The sequence below is a fragment of the Podarcis erhardii genome (assembly GCF_964252035.2).
Source record: "Podarcis erhardii genome assembly, chromosome: 7".
Lineage (NCBI taxonomy): Eukaryota > Metazoa > Chordata > Lepidosauria > Squamata > Lacertidae > Podarcis > Podarcis erhardii.
Genome location: NC_138511.1, coordinates 75470622 through 75488185, shown reverse-complemented (window position 1 = coordinate 75488185; position 17564 = coordinate 75470622). Strand labels below are relative to the sequence as shown.

The window sequence follows — 17564 nt, the reverse complement described above, 5'->3', positions numbered from 1 at the left end:
GACTTAGTCATGCTGACCACATGACCCGGAAGCTGTATGCTGGCTCCCTCGGCCAATAAAGCAAGATGAGCGCCTCAACCCCAGAGTCGGCCACGACTGGACCTAATGGTCAGGGGTCCCTTTACCTTTACCTATCACTATAATTCCCAAGAGAAAGGCTTCTGGCTTTTTTTTTTAACAAATGTTCTTTTAAACATCCTTTTCACTTCACTGTATATCATTTCCCATTGGTGTCTCTTTTCAACCCCCCACAGACAAACCCACCATTGTGAGCCCCCCAGAAGTGGTGGAAGGGACGGAAGTGGAGCTGCGCTGCGTGGTGCCGGATAACTGTCCCGACATGAAGCCCATCATCACGTGGATGAACCACGAGAACCTGGCCGAGCACTCAGTCTACGCGCAAGTGGAAGAGGAAGGCGGCACCTGGTCCCTCGTCTCCCTGCTCAAATTCATGCCGTCACGCGAGAACCATGGGCACGAGCTGGGCTGCAAAGTCACCTACTCCAACACCACTTTTGAGTTTGATGGGTTTACTACCTTGGATGTCAAATGTGAGTCGGGGTTCCTAAGCGGCTGTCGCTTCGTGACTCGATACGTTCGTCTCCCTAGGTCTCAAGGTGGAGAACAGGCCTTGCCACCTCTTCTTTTTATCCTCACAGCAACCAGGGCCGGCCCACCCATGAGGCAAGGGGAAACAACTGCCTCAGGTGGCAGCATCCACAGGGGCAGCAGATCCGGCCTTCGAGGAACGCATTGCCCCCTGTTGCTACCACTGCTGTGCTAAACAGTGGTCTCTTTTGTTGCACTCCTTGGAGGCCGGATCTGCTGCCATCTTGGCATCTCCCTGCAATGACACCTCCGCAACTGCTTCTTGGCGAAGAGGAGGAGGTGGTGGTCTCCCGCCACCCTTGTTTCCAATGTAGATCTTCATTCCGCTTTTGTTCCTGATGTAGATCTTCACTCAGCCGTTCTTCCCTAGCCTGTGGACGGGGACACCATTTTGTGCTTTGCTTCAGGCGCAAAAAAGTTTTGTCTGGCCCTTACAATAGCCCTGTGAGGTAGGCTACGCTGTGAGATACTAATTGGCCCAAGGTCACCCAGTGGACTTTGGGGAGGCGGTATGGGGGGGTTGAACCCAGGTCTCCTAGGCCCTAGTCGGCACTATAACTGCTACAACACACAGGCTCTCACCACATTTTGCCGCTGGAGGACCTCTGGAACCAGGGATGTTTGCTCAATGAACATCAAGTCCCCATGTTCTGCAATGAGGGAGGGCCTGTTGGGTTGCTTCTACACTGGGAGTCTTTAATGTCTTTCGAAGCCCATAAACAAACCTTGGTAGACCCACACCGTAGGTTGAAAGCACATCCAATGCACATGACTTCCCCCAGATAATCCTGGGAACTGTAGTTCGCTCAGGAATTGCCATTCAGGGACAGGAAAACTACCATTCCCATGAATCTTTGGGGGAAGTCGTGTACTTTAAATGCATTGTGCAGACAACCCTGGTTACAGCAAAGAGAAACCAGATCACCTCCCTGAGGCTGATCTCTTTTTGGCTTGTTTCCACAGACCCGCCCCGCATTCTGCAGGCAAACTCCTCCGTGGAGGTCATTCAGGGCTCGCAAGTGGTGCTGGTGTGCTCCGTGGACAGCAGCCCCATGGCCTTGATCTCGTGGCTCCGAGAAGACGAAATTCTGCACGAGGACATGGCGGGAAGCCTCACGCTCCATCTGGACAACATCACCCACCTGCAGGACGGCATCTATACTTGCGCGGCTGAGAACATTTATGGCAAGGACAACCATTCCCTGGCCTTGGCTGTGCTGTGTAAGTAGCCAGTCCTGAAGCCCTGAAGCCAATTCGGGGGCGGGAGGAGAAGCCTGCAGTGCAAACTTTGCAGCAGGAAATGAGACGCTCGCTTTCAGGCATCTGGACCTCAAGTCTTTTATTTATTCTGAATGTTTCTATACCACTTCTCCACAATGAAAAAAAAAGCAGTTTATTGGGGTTTTTCAGAACACATACACACCAAACTTCATTAACTGCCATATATATAGCTAAATATAATAATTTTATAAAATAGCAAAATACATATGATAAATACATTATAGTTATAATATACTGTATTTTTCCGTCTATAAGATTCCCCCATGTATAAGACACCCCCTATTTGGAGGGACTCAGATATAGGAAAATGGGGGGAGAGTATAAGACGCCCCCTAATTTTTGACATTATTTTTTAGGGGGGAAAACCTAGTCTTATACACAGGAAAATACGGCACTTAATATTTTTACTATGTGTTCCTTTGGTGGAAAACATGGCTTTTGGTTGTTTCCCCCTCCCAGATGCCCCTTGGAAGCCTGTGGTGAACGCCTCTGTGGTGGCCGTCGAGGGAGAGCCGGTCACCATCCTGTGCAGCTCGCAGAGCAACCCTGAGCCCATGATCACCATCTTCAAGGACAAGAAGCCCATGGCCATGGGCGTCTACCAGAACCAAGTGGCTCTGGAGTTTGAGTCTGTGACGCACGAGGACGACGGGGAATACTGGTGCACGGCAGAAAACCAGTTTGGCCAGCGCAGCACTGCCTTCAACCTCACCGTTGAATGTGAGTGCTCGCCTGGGGGCCCCAGAAACTCTTGTGGTACATAAATGTGTTTTGGGTGGTATCCAACTGTGGCACCTCATTTGCTCAGTGGACTTCTGCTCATGCAAGCAGGATTATTCATTCCACTCTCCCACCCACCCTATCCACCCATATCAGCCCCCAAGCCTCAGCTGCCTCATTCTGCCTAGCTGTAGGGCCACCACCATATTCTGGACTGATGTCAGCAGCTCTGACCGAGTTCTTCTGGGGGCTCACATCTGTCAGCCTCTGGCTTGGAGGTCTCCCAGTCTCTAGTAGCAGCTTCAGAGCCTTGATGCTGGTCTGGTTCCCTGTCTGATGCCTTTGCTGGAGACTCTGCAGTCTCTGACTCCTGAGTCTTGACTGCAGGTGGTCATTACAGCTGGCCCATTACCTATGGTGGCATGCCTGTGCCACCATAGGACAGCTCCTGGTGTCCTGACCCAGGCTTTTGCTTGTGGGCCCACCCAGCCACCCAAAGGAGCATGTGCACTCCATCAAAACAACTGGACTAATCTGCTGTTGCTCCTCCACCTCTTTCACAAGAACGTAAGAAGTGCCTGCTTTGCCAGACCAGTGGCCCGTCTAGTCCAGCGTCCTGTTCTCACAGTGGCCAAGCAGATTTCAGTAGGAAGTCTGCAAGCAGGACTCCGGCACAAGAGCACTCCTCCCTCTTGCAGTTTCCAGCAACTAGTATTCAGAAGCAAGGCTGCCTTCAACAGTGAAGGCAGAGCTTAGCCATCATGATTAGTAGCCATTGATAGCCATCTCTTCTAGTCCTCTTTTAAAGCCATCCAACTAGGTGGCAATTGCTGTCTCCTGTGGGAGTAGGTTCCGTAGATTAACAATGCACTGTGTGAAGAAGCATTCTCTCTCCCTCTCTCTCTCTCTCTCTCTCTCTCTCTCTCTCTCTGCAGTTGCTCCCCTTATCCTTTCGGACTCCAAGTGCACAGCTGCCCGGGACACCGTGAAGTGCATCTGTGCAGCCAAATCCAACCCGGAGGCTGTGATCACCTTTGAGCTCCCCACGCGCAACGTGACGGTGAACGAGACCGACCGGGAGTTTGTGTACTCGCAGAAGACCGGCTACATTGTCACCAGCATCCTGACCTTGCAGAGGGAGGTGGACTCCCAGCTTTACATCGTCTGCTCAGCCAGGAACTTCTACGGCACCAGGAACCAGCAGCTGCAGTTCCACCACTCCAGTGAGGGCCCTTCCAGGCAACTGGTCCCTGCAGCTCTCACGAGGCTCATACCAGTCTTGTCCAGGGGTGACGCTGTGGGAATGGATTTAGACACCAGGAGAGGACCTATTGTTTAGTTATTGTCCTTCCTTGCTCAGGCAAGAAGGAAGTATGTAGCGTTTCAGATTCCTGCCAAGGCAGACAGAGGAAGTGACCTCACAAAGTTCTCTAGCCAATTTTACAAGTAGCTCTGTGAGATTCAGCCCCTCCATGCGTCTATCTGGCAAAACATAAATTGTTGGCTTGTCAGCAGTAATGTCCCACTGGTGCCGCACATTTCAGCCAAGCAGAAGGGGGCAAAGCAGGGCCAGGAAGGGGCATAGCCTTGGGAGGCAGGTGACGACTACGGAAGTGGTATAGCCAGTGGCGGTGGTGGGGTGTTAGTCCTAAGGACCATCTAGAGAGGCCTAGAGGGCTGCATTTGCCCATGCTCTGCTGAGACCAGAGCACTGGGACTATCTTGCCAATCCTGTGCATTTCTCTCTCTTTTTTTAATTTTCCAGATAGTCTGATGTGGGCAAAAGTGGGGCCTGTTGGAGCAGTGGTAGCCTTTGCCATTCTCATAGCGGTCGTGTGTTATGTCAGCCAGACCAGGAAAAAGTAAGTTTTTTGTGGTGGGGGTTCTCAAGCCCTCCCTCCTTCATATTGCCTCGTTTTCTTCCTGTAAGAAATTCAGACTCAAATTCAAATCTGGGAAAACATCACCAGAACCAGGGCCTTCTTTCCCCTGTTTTGCACCAAACACAGAAACACACTCCCTCCCTTCCTCCCTCACTGCAGCCATGCTCCTGGAGCCAGTGGCTGCAAAATCAACCAATGACTGTTTGACCATAGGAACCTAGAAACCTGCTTTATATTGTGTCCATCTAGCTTAGTATTGTCTACTCTGACTGGCAGGGACTCTCTTGGGTTTCAGACAGGGAGCCTTCTCCACTGTCCTGGGAGATGCTGTGGGACCTTCTAAATGCTCCACCACTGAGCGATGGCCCTTCCGTAAGGCCACAGAGGCTGCGGCTCCTCTTGCACGAGTGAGAATGCTCCAGCCAGCATTGGCTACAGAGCTATATAATGATAATAATAATATAATAAATTTTTATTTATACCCCGCCCTTCCCGGTTCAAAAGCCGGGCTCAGGGCGGCTAACAACAAATTTAAAACAATTAATTATAAAAGCAGCATAAAATACAGTATAAAAACATGAATAACAATAAAATTCAAAAATCAATTTAGGGGAAATAAGCATTAGATAATCCCCAGGGCTAGCTGGCTGAATTGGTCCTACTTGGTCCAGTGAGGAGGCCAGGGGAGAATTAGCTGTGGGGTCTCAGAGCGGGTGATCGTCATAAAAGGGGAGGGGGAGGGAAGAGAAGAGAAGGGAAGGGAAATAAAAGATCAGGCTGAATTCAAATGAAAGGCCAGGTGGAATAGCTCTCTTACAGGACCAGTGGAAGGAGGTTAAATCCTGAAGGGCCCTAGTCTCATGGGACAGAGCATTCCACCAGGTCGGAGCCATCACTGAAAAGGCCTTGGCCCTGGTGGAGGATAGTCTGACTATATGCAGGGTGCTGACAGGCCTGGCCCAGCCTGCTGTGAATCAGTAAGTTTTGCTGCTGCAGGCAGCTTTCGCTGAGCCTTCAGCTCTGACGAGACAAGGCAAGTTCTCTCTATTCACGGTTTGTGCAAACAGTGGCTTCTCATGATCTCTAAGCCCACGACTACAGTCTCTGCAGATATCCTGGGATGTGTGAAACTGCCGTCACATCTCAAACATTGCAGGCAGAGGTTTCGCATGACTTGTGGTTTGCTCCTGCAAGACTGTCCACTGAAGGAAGTTTGTGTATTGAGCGGCAGGTCACTGTTTCACACATTCACCTCTGGAGAGTGGGGCGAGGGGCAATGTTTGCCACTCAATGTCCATTAAAACACATAAGGACGTAAGCACAGCCCTGCTGGATCAGGCCAATGGTCCAGCTAGTCCAGCACCCTGTTCTCGCAGAGGCCACCCCCATGCCTGTTGGAAGTTGAGGCGCAACTCAGCTTGCTCAGAAGGGTCTGCCTGGGGTAAAGGCAGATAGAGTGTGAAACTTCCAGGTTCCTAAACTGTCTCCGTCTCTTTGATCTCTCTGCTACCTGCCCACAGAAGTCAAAGGGATGTGTGTTAAACTGCGTCCTCTCAGGGCTCTGCGAGTTGTCAGGAGACCCTCTCATCACCTTCTAGAACTACAGTTCCCAGAGTGGCCTAACAAGCACTCCCTCTTTCCAATTCTCTCACAATTTTTCTCTGGACCTTCATTGGTCAAGGTCCCCTTGGATGTATCTTCCGGGAACAAGGTGGCAAGAATGATTTCTCTGTTTCTCCACCTAGTTAGTTATTGTTATGTACTGAAGTTCTCACCCTGGGCCAGCAGGGGGATACTGTAGATAGTTATGCAAATAAGGGATCGAAAGTGACGTTCAGTGATAGGATAGTTTTAGAAAATTGTCACAGTTACATTGTACTGGAGCTCTATATAAGCAGGCTGACTGAACCCTTCAGTTCAGTTCTGTCCTGGCCTGTGAATAAACAAGAGCTGTTTGAAGAATAGCTGTGTCGTCTGATATGTTCACCCACAACTTAACAGTTATCTAGGACTAGAGAACTCTTACCTATCAAATATATACTTTACTTAATAAAAAATAAACTTCCTTATGGTATACTAAGTCATTTCATTAACGTCTGCTGTTGCGTGCAAACTCCGGTATGCTAACACAACTAGGGCTTGCCAAGTCAGACATCATGCTAAACCGTCATTAAGCTTCCTTAACCATAGCCTGGTGTGTTATCTGAACTGAGCCCCAAAGTGAGGGATATACCTATGTAAACTGTCCCTAAACCATGGCTCAGTAAGAGAGCACATCCTTTGCATGCAGAAAGGCTCATGTTCTACTCCCTGCAGGTAAAAGGTAAAGGTCAAGGACCTCTGGACGGTTAAGTCCAGTCAAAGGCATCTATGGGGTTGCGGCGCTCATCTCGCTTTCAGGCCGAGGGAGCTGGCGATTGTCTGCAGACAGCTTTCCAGGTCATGTGGCCAGCATGACTAAACCACTTCTGACGCAACAGAAAATCAGAGCGCACGGTTTCTGTGACGGAAACCAGAGTGCATGGAAATGCTGTTTACCTTCTTGCCACACTGGTACCGATTTATTTACTTGTGCTGGCGTGCTTTTGAACTGCTAGGTTGTCAGGAGCTGGGACAGAGCAATGGGAGCTCACCCCCATCACGGGGATTGACCTTCCAATCAGCAAGCCCAAGAGGCTCAGTGGTTTAAACCACAGTGCCACCCATATCCCTTCATCACCAACTAGGACTGGGTGAAACTCCAGACTCTGAAACTCTGGAAATCTGCTCCCAGTTGAGACAACTGAGCTTCCTGTGTTCCTAAACTGGATGTCCCCAGTTTCATTTGGGGTGCAGCCAAGAAGATACTGAGAGTCTCTGTGGCTTCCTAACAAACAATATAATCTAAGAAACAAATTAGCACTCTTATTATACTCTTAGCGGAATTTTAGAACCCAGTCCACAATCCAATTAAATGCAAGTAATTGGATTCAAAATTATTTCAGTCCCACTGCAATCAGCGAATAATACAATTCTGAAAACAAAACAAAACCCAAAACTTGAATTTCCTGCCCATCACCCACTGAGGACAAGATTATTAAAGAAACAGAAGATAATTGAGGATTTGCAAATAGTAGAAAGATTGGATCATTTATCCTGGCTGGAGATGATTGCCTAAATAGCTATCAGGCCTTGAATATGGAAGTGCACTTATCAAAGCTGTCAGATAATCCATTGGTTAATTAATGAATTGTTTACTAATCACTCATCAGCTGTGATTGCAAATCTGAAACTCATCATGCTAATGAAAGAAACCACTTGGGATTCTGACTGATTTACATTATATAGCCTGGTGCCAAAATAATAATAATAATAACAATTTATTATTTATATGCTGCCCATCTGACTGAGTTGCCCCAAAATGGAGGTGTGCTTTGGAAACATGGACAGAGTTTGACATTATAAGTCTTTGTCCCTTCCTTATTTTATTCTTATTCCCAGGAAAAGTATGAATGAAAGTTCGAGTTTCATGCAAACAGAAAACCCTCCTGTCGCCTACAGCGGAGACTACAGGACTCCTGGCCATCTGGAGAAATCAGAGGTACTGATAAGAGGGAGGGCGATGAGGGTGTCCCATGTCCCCTTTTGGAAGCAGTATGCCTCTGCTGGGCATCTCAGGTGGGGAAAGTGCTGCTGTGATCTCGCCCGGCTTGTGGGCTTCCCTTTTTCATAGAATTGTAGAGCTGGAAGGGACCACGAGGGTCATCTAGACCAACCCCCTGCAATGCAGGAATATTTTGCCCAAAGCGGGGCTCAAGCCCACGACCTTGAGATTAAGAGCCCCATGCTCTACTGACTGAGCCATCTCTTCAGTCAATGAGACACCATCCGTTGAACATCTGGTTAGCCACTGCGAGAACCAACCACACAGAGAGCCATTAAGCGAAGGAAGCAAAATGTGAATGTTTCTTTCTCCCTCCCTTGTGATCTGGCAATGGGTATTTGGAGGAGAGAGAGAGAAAGAATAGTTTAGGAAAGAGCCTCATTCGGATTGCCAGAAAAGATTGGCGGTGGGGAACCAAAGCTGCATGCAGAAGCAAAAATGAGCAAACATCCTCTTTTTAACTTGTAACACGTTTTGAGTTGTTCATGTGAGAGCGAGTGCAGGTTATTTCCTACTGCAGAATCTTGCCATTTTTCAATAAAATGGGGGGGGGGGAGGCGGAAACTGGGGTGGGACTGGGAGTCAACACGAAGCAACTCAGCTTGTAAAAATGGAGGCAATCAATTTTAAATCAAAGCAGACAGGAGGGAGCCTGGCCAGACAGAGAATTGTAAGGTTGGAAGGGACCACAAGGGTCATCCAGTCCAACCCCTTGCAATGACAATTCTTTTGCCCGTGTGGCCCCAAGATTTTGAACCTCATGCTCTGCTGACTATCCCTGGGAAGAAAGATTGCTTGTTAGGCCGCTCTGGGAGCTGTAGTTCTAGGAGGGGGAATAGAGGGTCTCCTGATGACTCTCAGCACCCTTAACAAACTACAGTTCCCAGAATCCTTTGGGAGGGGGAAGCCATGGATGTTTAAGGTGGTATCACAGCGCTTCAAATGAAGGGTGTGAATGTCCCCAAACTGTGCCCCACGGCTCAGATCTGCCTGTCTCCCAAGATGGGGCCCCAAACCCAGCTATCTCACTTTGCCTCATGGCAGGGCTGATTCTAGGGTTAGCCTTCCTCAGTCAGGTCACTAGTGACTACTGTTCCTTTTCTAATAAGGAGATCTGCTCCCTGGAGAGCCACTGACTTGGGCAGGTAAGTATGGACCTCTCCATCCATGTGCATAACACCGTCCTTTTTGTGTATATGGCATCCGGGCCTTAGAAAACAGAATTCTCCTGGTTTGGACTGAACGGGGGGTGGGGGTGGATGGAAGTGGTTTTGGTCAATTCTGCCGCCCCCAGGCAGCTGCAGTTTCTGATGAGATCAGACAAGGCAGGGTTGATGTCAGTCAATTCTGGTGTCTGTTCTAACAGAGTGTCCTTTCAGGTGCATGACGCTTACATCGCTTTTATGTCTTGCATTTCCTATGTGCATCATATGGCGTCAGTATCTACCGCTAGTGACTGGTGCCTTGTGGTAGGAGGCAGGGAGGCCAACCGTAGGTGGCGCCAGAGAGGGCTGCCTGAAGGCAGGGTGAGGTCCCCATTTGCCCAATTGAACCAGCCTCCTAATATACCTCCATTGACTAAGGGGAAGGCCAATTTGTGTGGATGGCTTTTAAAAAGGAAACACAGACCCTCCAAGTGTCCCTATTTTCCAGGGACAGTCCTGGATCTGCAGAAGCTGTCTCAGTTTCTGCTTCATCCTGGAATGTCCCACTTTTCCTTACGAGGTCCGTATTCTCATTGGATAAATGTTGGGGGGTATGGAGTCATGTGACCTCTGAGCCAAGGAGATAAGTAACTATACAACCTTTAGAAGACATTTGAAGGCAGCCCTAAATAGGGAAGGTTTTTTAATGTTTAATGTTTTATTATGTTTTTATATATGTTGGAAGCTGCCCAGAGTGGCTGGGGCAACCCAGTTAGATGGGTGGATGATGATGATGATGATGATGATTGAATAGGACATCCCTATTTTCGTCAGAGAAATGTGGGAGGATATGTGCATGTTGTGGCTTAATCTAGGTCAGATCTTTGCTGGAAGGGGGTCTTTATGTCATTGAAATTCTACTCAGTATTGATCCAGAGCATTACTCCAACGTATAGTTAGCAGAGAAAAACTTAAACATGTTGCAGGATTCCCAAAAAATAGACCAGAGGCTACTGTATTTCATCCAGCAGAGCTTTACTGCTGCTGAAGGCAAATGAGCATAATGGTCACAAATCCGAAACATTCAAGATTGGCAGTGTCCATAAGAAGTCCAGTTGCAGCAGACTTAACTTAAACCTACAATAACTTATAATAAATCTACCTTAACACTAAGCATACTATGTACAGAACACCACACCGGAAGGAAAAGAGATAGAAAGAGAAAGTGAAACCCAGGCTCCCTCTGACCTTAATCTTATACTCGGCATGACCTTGACAGAAAGAGGTAACAGAACCAGTTTAAGCCAGCTGTACTCAGCGTTTCTGAAGGAAAACCCCAAATACAGTGGTAGCTCGTGTTATGGACTTGATCCGTTCTGTAGGCCCATCCGTAATGTGAAAAGCCTGCAACTTGAAGTGCTGTGCCTGTGCAGGCGCGGCGCAATTTGGCGCTTCTGCACATGCGCAAACCGTGATTTAGTGCTTCTGCACATGCATGAGCGGTGAAACCCGGAAGTAACCCATTCCGGTACTTCTGGGTTGCCGCAGGGCGCAAAACAAAAACACGCAACCTGAAGCGGACATAACATGAGGTATGACTGTATCATGAACCTTCTGCTTGTTTCTTTCACACAGAGAAGCTTCCAGAACCCTCTTGAATTAATTAGAATAGGAAAGATATCTGCACATCAGATCAATACTTTCTGTACTAAGAAATGCAAACTGAGACTTTAACCCTTGGCTCTGTTGCAGTCCTGATCTGGATTGGCACGTCCCATGCCGGCCTCTTTAAAAAAGTCAGTGATTCCATGTCTCGTTTCGCTCAAAAAGTGTCTTTCTGATTTGAAAACGGCCCTCTGCCTTGGCCTGTCCTGCGCGAACAGCTTCCATGTGTGTGCATGCATCATGGGAAGTCCTCGAGCCGCTTTTAATGTTGCTTGTGGAAACGCACCAGATCGTTTATGTGTGTTTCCTTGAGTGTGCCTCTGCAATGGCTTCCCCCAGGGTCTGTGTGTCTGTCCTTCCCAGGCGCTGTTAGGCCTTTCCCTGCCCTTGCTTGCTTCTGTGACATGTAAACTTGTGGTCAAGACAATATGGGATATCTGCTTTCAACGGAAGGGCCCGATCCTGAAACATAAGAAGTTCATAAGAAACAGGAACAAAGTGCCTCTGAACAGGTGCAGAGTGCATTTGGGCACCACTGAGTAACTGCAGCGCTTCGGTTTCCACGTCACAGGGTAGGGGTTCCAGATAGGCTTGATCTGCAGCACGTCCGTCGACCCTTGTAGCTTAAAAGACTGCTTGGGTAAATGGGTTGGTTGAAACCAACAACATATACTGAACCAAGCCATTGGTCTATTTACCTGGGGGACCAGTGGACCCTCGGGATGTTGCTGCATTACACCTCGCATCATCTCCTCACCATTGGGCCACACTGCCTGGGGATTATGGGAGTCAGAGTCCAGCAATATCTGGAGAGCCACAGGCAGGGGTCAGCAAACTCTTTCAGTAGGGGGCCGGTCCACCGTCCCTCAGAACTTGTGGGGGGCCGGACTATATATATTTTTTAAAAAAATATGCCCCACAAATAACCCAGAGATGCATTTTAAATAAAAGCACACATTCTACTCATGTAAAAACACGCTGATTCCTAGGACTTAGTTTGCCTACCCATGGCCAGAGGTTTCCCCATCCTTGCCGTAAGAGAACGAATGTGTTTGTGTTGTCTTCCAAATAGCGAGTCTTCAGGATTTAAGCCCCCGCAGCAGTGAGTTCCGCAAATCCGAGGTGTGATCTGGGGGGAGCCTTCAACCTGGTCTTCTCTCTCCCGCTCCTGCAGTATGGGCGCTGCGACAAACGGCTCTTGAACAAGGACCTGGGCATTGACTACGCCAACATAGACTTCACCAAACTATCCACGAAGGACAGCTACACCCTGACGGAGGAGCTGGCTGAGTACGCCGAGATCCGAGTCAAGTGAGCCCTTTCCCCAGCCACCGCGGCAGGCAGCTCCCATGGACCGCCACCCATTGGAACTATTGTAGTCTAATGAAACGCCTGGCCACGCCTCTCGGCTTTGGCTTCCTAGTCCTGAGAAGACCCTACCAATTGGTTTTGATGTCTTGATGCTCGCCCTTTAAATGCTCATCTGTATCTCCCTGGGCCCCTTTCCTTCCCCTCTCCAAAGTGCATACTGAAGATCAATCTAATGCAGATTAGTCTGTCCACTAGTTTGTTTGTTTTTAATTCTTTCTTCTTTTTTTGCCACCCAATCAGGGTGGTTACGAAATTGTGGGGTGCGGGGATGACTTTGTTCCACTTTTGCATGGATGGTTTGCGGCGGGCTGGTGGTTCTAATCCAGAACTGGGAAATAATTCTGGGTCACTTCTGAGATTAACAAATCTGAAATAGCTGAGCGATCTTATGTATGCACAGATCCAAGAATGGGGGGGGGGTCACCTTTCTGTATCCACAGCAAGTGGACCAGATCCCCTCCAGGGAGCACTTGGGTCTTGGTCTGGCACAACCAGTGCTGATGAACACCTGCTGTGGGTCTGACCCATAGCTTCAAAATGTCCATTTCACATTCCAGATCCCGCTTTTAGAAAGCACTGAGCTCTTAGTTAAAAGAACACGGAAGCGCTTAGAGGCTGCGTCTCACTTAGGACCCCTCCTGACCGATGTTTTCCCTTGGGTTTTTGTTTTTTGTTTTTTGTGGGTGTGATTCTGCAACATATCCTTGATGCAATAATAGTGCATTAGTGGCCGTCCACATGCCATTCCGCTTTATTGTTCTGAGATGTTTCCCAAATTCCACGGCGTTATTGACACCTGGAGCAGAACACTCTTGCACTACAGCCCAACAAAAGCAGAACGACGTCATGAACAAAGCTCAGGACGGTTGCCGTATAAAAAGTTGCGGCATTTCAACTGGAAGTTACAGGGCGTGCACCGCTTGGAAACATAGCAGTGTGTGTCTGCCCCCAAACTTTTGCAGGTGCAAACAGCATTGAAAGCAAGGTTGTGTGTACCATCCTGAGCACAAATCCTCATGAGTACACCACCAAAATGACTTATGGAGGGGCCCTTATGTAAACATGTGCTGGTCAGCAGTTCCTGCCCACCCTTGCAGCCTTGGTTTTTAAAATCCAGGATCAGAAAGAGAGGCGGTGTGTGTGTGTGTGCGACTACCATTGACATACTTGGCTAATGCACGTGCAAAGTGTTTTCTCCAGTGATGCTTAATGTCCTTTTCGCATATCTCTCATCTGTAAAGCAGAAGGTCAATTGACGAGAATGTCAGTTCTGCTTTTCTGTGCTGCACTAAGGTGCATTCCAAGCAACGCTAGCGTCTCTTGTGAAAACACATTACGTTTCACTGATACGTATGTATGGCTGAATACAGTGCAACAACATCTGCCCAGTTCTGCTGCCATTTCCCTTTGTGGCACTGAAGCTCAGTCTCTGAACTGCAGCCTGTTAAGAAGGCGGATGTACTGGGCAAAAACTCTTCTCTCTATAAAACGGTGTCCCGATCTTGAGCATGTTAGCACCAACAACAAGCCTGCTGCCTTTGATTGCATTGGAAGACATGAGAGAAGCATCTTGGACTCTTCAACCCAATCAACAATGCTAGCTGTATATCGCAACCTCCTGATGTTTATATGACTTCATGTTGAAAACCCTGTTATTTAGCAAATTTTATTTTGGTTAACAGGAGAAGCAGACATTGTAGTTAGCTGTGTTAGTCAGTTAAAAGAAAGAACCCCCCCCCCCCAAAAAAAAACCAGTATGGTAATCATACAGTTATTAAGAATAACCAAAATGCTGCAGGCTCAACATGAGCAAGCTTTAGAGTTGTTCAGAGCTCTTCATCAGATTATGAAGAATTTGGGAGGCCTTGAAAGCTTGCTCATAAGTTTGTAATATTTTGGTTTATCCTAATGAAACTGTTTCTCGAATGTGGCTTTGGGAGAAATAGAGCCTCTCATAAGCCAGAAGATGAATAAAAATAATTCAGCAAATATTATTTCTTTTTAAAATGCAACTCACGATTTGTGAGCTAGTTCTGTAATAGGTGAGGTGCTGATAAGTTATTTTTGAAGGCTTGGGTTTAGCAACTGGGGCCAAATCTGCTTCTGCAGCCCATATCCCTTGCAGAGTTAGGCATGTCTTAGCCCAGGGATGGGGCATATGTAGCCCAGAGGAAATTTCCAAACTACAGAACCCATTATCCCTTACCCTTGGCCACGTTTGCTGTGGCTGATGGGAGCTGGGGTCTGCCAACATCTGGAGAGGAGAGGCAGCTTCCACACCCTGACTTAACCCATTGAAATCACCTGAAATCGTCGTTTCCACTGAACCTGCTACCTTGATGAATGGCCTAACCTGAATCCTAAGTGTCGTCAAGAACCAAGGGCCTTGGTTTTGAATTGTCCGATAGATAACCAGTTGCTAACATCACATGAATATCTGTAGCTCTATGAATGGGGGGCTCTTCTTGCGCATACAGCAGCTACAGCAAGTAGGGCCGCCACGCTCTTCAGTGGCCCCGCTCCTGAAGTTTTTCAAGTGATTTCCATCTCCCGTATTCCAAGAAAAGATTCCGCTGCACCTCTTATCGCTCCAGGTCCCATCCTATGCAGAAATGTTTAGCTTTAAGATCAAGGCTCTGCCCCCAGTCTCCTCTTTCCAGCATGTTTGTACTGTACAAAAACGTATTGTATTTTGCTGATCAGATTACTATCAAATCACAAAAAAGCTGGGAATTCATGAAACACAGCTAAGGTGGACTCCCTCACCGCCTGTTCCAATGAAATGACTTTCCACCACAGGCAAATTAGTGGGAGGGGGGGAGCTGTGGTTCCTGATTTCTGGTATAATAAGCACCATCCGATACAGGTTGTTTATTAGTGATGGTATTTAAAGCAAAGTCGGTGTAAACCAGAGATACACTCAGATGAAAGAAACTTGTTTTCCTCCTAGCTTTGTAACCCAGCTAATGCTTCCTACCACTTTCCACTCCCCCTAACAGCATTAATCTCTAACCTTCCAGGAACGATTATGGTGTGTTCTATTTATTGCAAAGATACTTGGGGGGGGGATACTTTTTATTAGGAAGGGGAGGGTGGGGAGGATATGAAACTGGAATTTAATAACATGTTCTAAAGATGAGCATATACACATTGTGTCAGAAGTAATTTCCGCTGACCTAAACAGGAGTTACTCCCTTGTTACTAGGGTCTAGTAAGTCTGTTTGTAGGACTGCAGCCTACAACATGAAAATATTCCTTATACTGAGTGACACAGTGACCATGTGGCCCTCTAACAAAGCTGTCCAGGATTTCAAATGAGGGATATTCTGAGCCTTGCCTGGAGATGCCAGGATTTGAACCTGGAACCTTCTGCTTGCAAAGCACGCCCTTATGTGATCATAAGCAGCAGGCAGGCACACTTTGAGGGGAACGGGGGGTGTGTGTGTGTGTCCCTTTGCTGAGGAACCAACTCAAGTATATAAATTTCAAGTCACCCTTTAGTTATATACTTGTCCACTTTGTCAGTTTCCCATACGAGCAATTTTAGCGTGGTTGTAAATAGGGGTCAGTGGCGTAGCGTGGGTTATCAGCACCCGGGGCAAGGCAAGTAATTTGCGCCCCCTAACCCATGGATTTGCGCCCCCTAACCCGTGGATTTCCCTAACCCCCAGATGTTGCGCCCGGTGCGGCCGGCCCCCCCTGCACCCCCCACGCTACGCCACTGATAGGGGTTAGATAGTTAGGTTTAATTTTAAAGGCCACTGTTTGCTCTCTAACTTCATTAAGTACATTCCTCCATATGTGTGTGTGTGTTTGTGTGTGTGTGTGCATGTGAGACTGAGTGAGAAGTACTCTTGTGTTTCGAATGAGTGTCGGGGCAGATGTAAATCTCTATCACGATCTCTACGGGCAGTCCAGCCAAGCAAACGAGGAAAGGTCAACCCCACCTATCAGGTTGGCAATATTAATCTTAAGAAAAAAATGCTGGGCTTTTGTACAACTTTGGTCCCACAATACAGCAAGTGTTTAATGACTTTTAACCCATCTGACTTTGTACCCTGAAAGAAATAAAACAGTATTTTACAAAGCCATCTTGTGTCTTGGCTCCTTTAAGTGGCATCTCCGGAAATCAAAATCGTTTCTCAGCAGCAAGGGGGCATTAGGAGTGAAATCAGGTGAAACATGGCACAGAGCCCTAGTGTCCATTTGAAAGAGGCACTACCTTCTTCCTCAGCACAAGATCTTGTTTTTTGGGGGAAAAGAAAAAGAAAAGAAACACCGCTCTTGCAGAAGTTTCCTCTGCTGATCACTGAAATTAAAGTCAGAGCCGCCATATTTATGGCAAAGACACACAGAGCAGTATGTTTCTGCCAAAAATGACAACGCAGTGATGTGTTGGGGAACCTTTCCCCCCATATTCTCTCTGGGTCAATCCCTTGGGATCCACATGCAAGTGGTGGCCAGAGCTAGAGGCAAAAGCAGGGCAACGAATGTACACTTTGCCTTTGCACAGTTAAAGGTAAAGGGACCCCTGACCATTAGGTCCAGTCGTGGCCGACTCGGGTTGCGGCACTCATCTCGCTTTATTGGCCAAGGGAGCCGGCGTACAGCTTCCAGGTCATGTGGCCAGCATGACTAAGCCACTTCTGGCGAACCAGAGCCGCTCACGGAAACACCGTTTACTTTCCCACCAGAGTGCTACCTATTTATCTACTTGCACTTTGTGCTTTCGAACTGCTAGGTTGGCAGGAGCAGGGACCGAGTAACGGGAGCTCACCCCGTTGCGGGGATTCGAACCGCCAACCTTCTGATCGGTAAGTCCTTCCCCCCCCCCCAATAATATTTATTCAAGTTTTAAAAGGTTACAAAAAAGAACACAGAATACAAAAACAAAACACATCCAATAGGAAAAAAAATTAAAGAAATAAAAAAAGCAAAAACAGCTAAAAAGAAGAAAAAATATACAATCAAAAAACGACAAAAGGACAAGTTAAACCTTAATATAACTCCCTTTCTTAACTTATCTCCTTGACCTCCTCACACCTCCCCTCTTTGTATTCTAATTCAAATAGATATTTCAGCAAATCCTTCATTTTTTTTTCTTTTCTTTATAACTTATCTTAATATACTGTGCTCTCGAACTGCTAGGTTGGCAGGAGCAGGGACCGAGTAACGGGAGCTCACCCCGTTGCGGGGATTTGAACCGCCGACCTTCTGATTGGCAAGTCCTTGGCTCTGTGGTTGAAC

General features: G+C 47.7%; 1 protein-coding gene and 1 long non-coding RNA gene across 10 annotated transcripts in view; both read left to right on the top strand.

Annotated features, from left to right (window-relative positions):
- Positions 1-12914, top strand: part of MAG (myelin associated glycoprotein) — a 71480-nt gene extending 58566 nt beyond the window's left edge. For 8 of the 9 annotated variants that reach the window (XM_081868988.1, XM_081868994.1, XM_081868991.1 and 5 more), the window contains 7 exons: positions 255-551; positions 1573-1830; positions 2350-2610; positions 3546-3833; positions 4376-4472; positions 7974-8073; positions 12121-12914. In XM_081868988.1, coding sequence (XP_081725114.1) covers positions 255-551; positions 1573-1830; positions 2350-2610; positions 3546-3833; positions 4376-4472; positions 7974-8073; positions 12121-12261 — 1442 coding nt within the window. In that variant the 3' untranslated portion in view covers positions 12262-12914. Of the gene's footprint in view, positions 1-254; positions 552-1572; positions 1831-2349; positions 2611-3545; positions 3834-4375; positions 4473-7973; positions 8074-9245; positions 9282-12120 lie in introns of all 9 variants that reach the window. The other variant, XM_081868989.1, reaches the window with a different exon arrangement.
- Positions 12915-15802: 2888 nt separating this feature from the next.
- On the top strand, positions 15803-16408 carry LOC309346222. The gene is made up of 2 exons (XR_014158489.1): positions 15803-15890; positions 16057-16408. It is a non-coding gene; the product is annotated as an uncharacterized lncRNA (long non-coding RNA).
- Positions 16409-17564: the final 1156 nt, after the last annotated feature.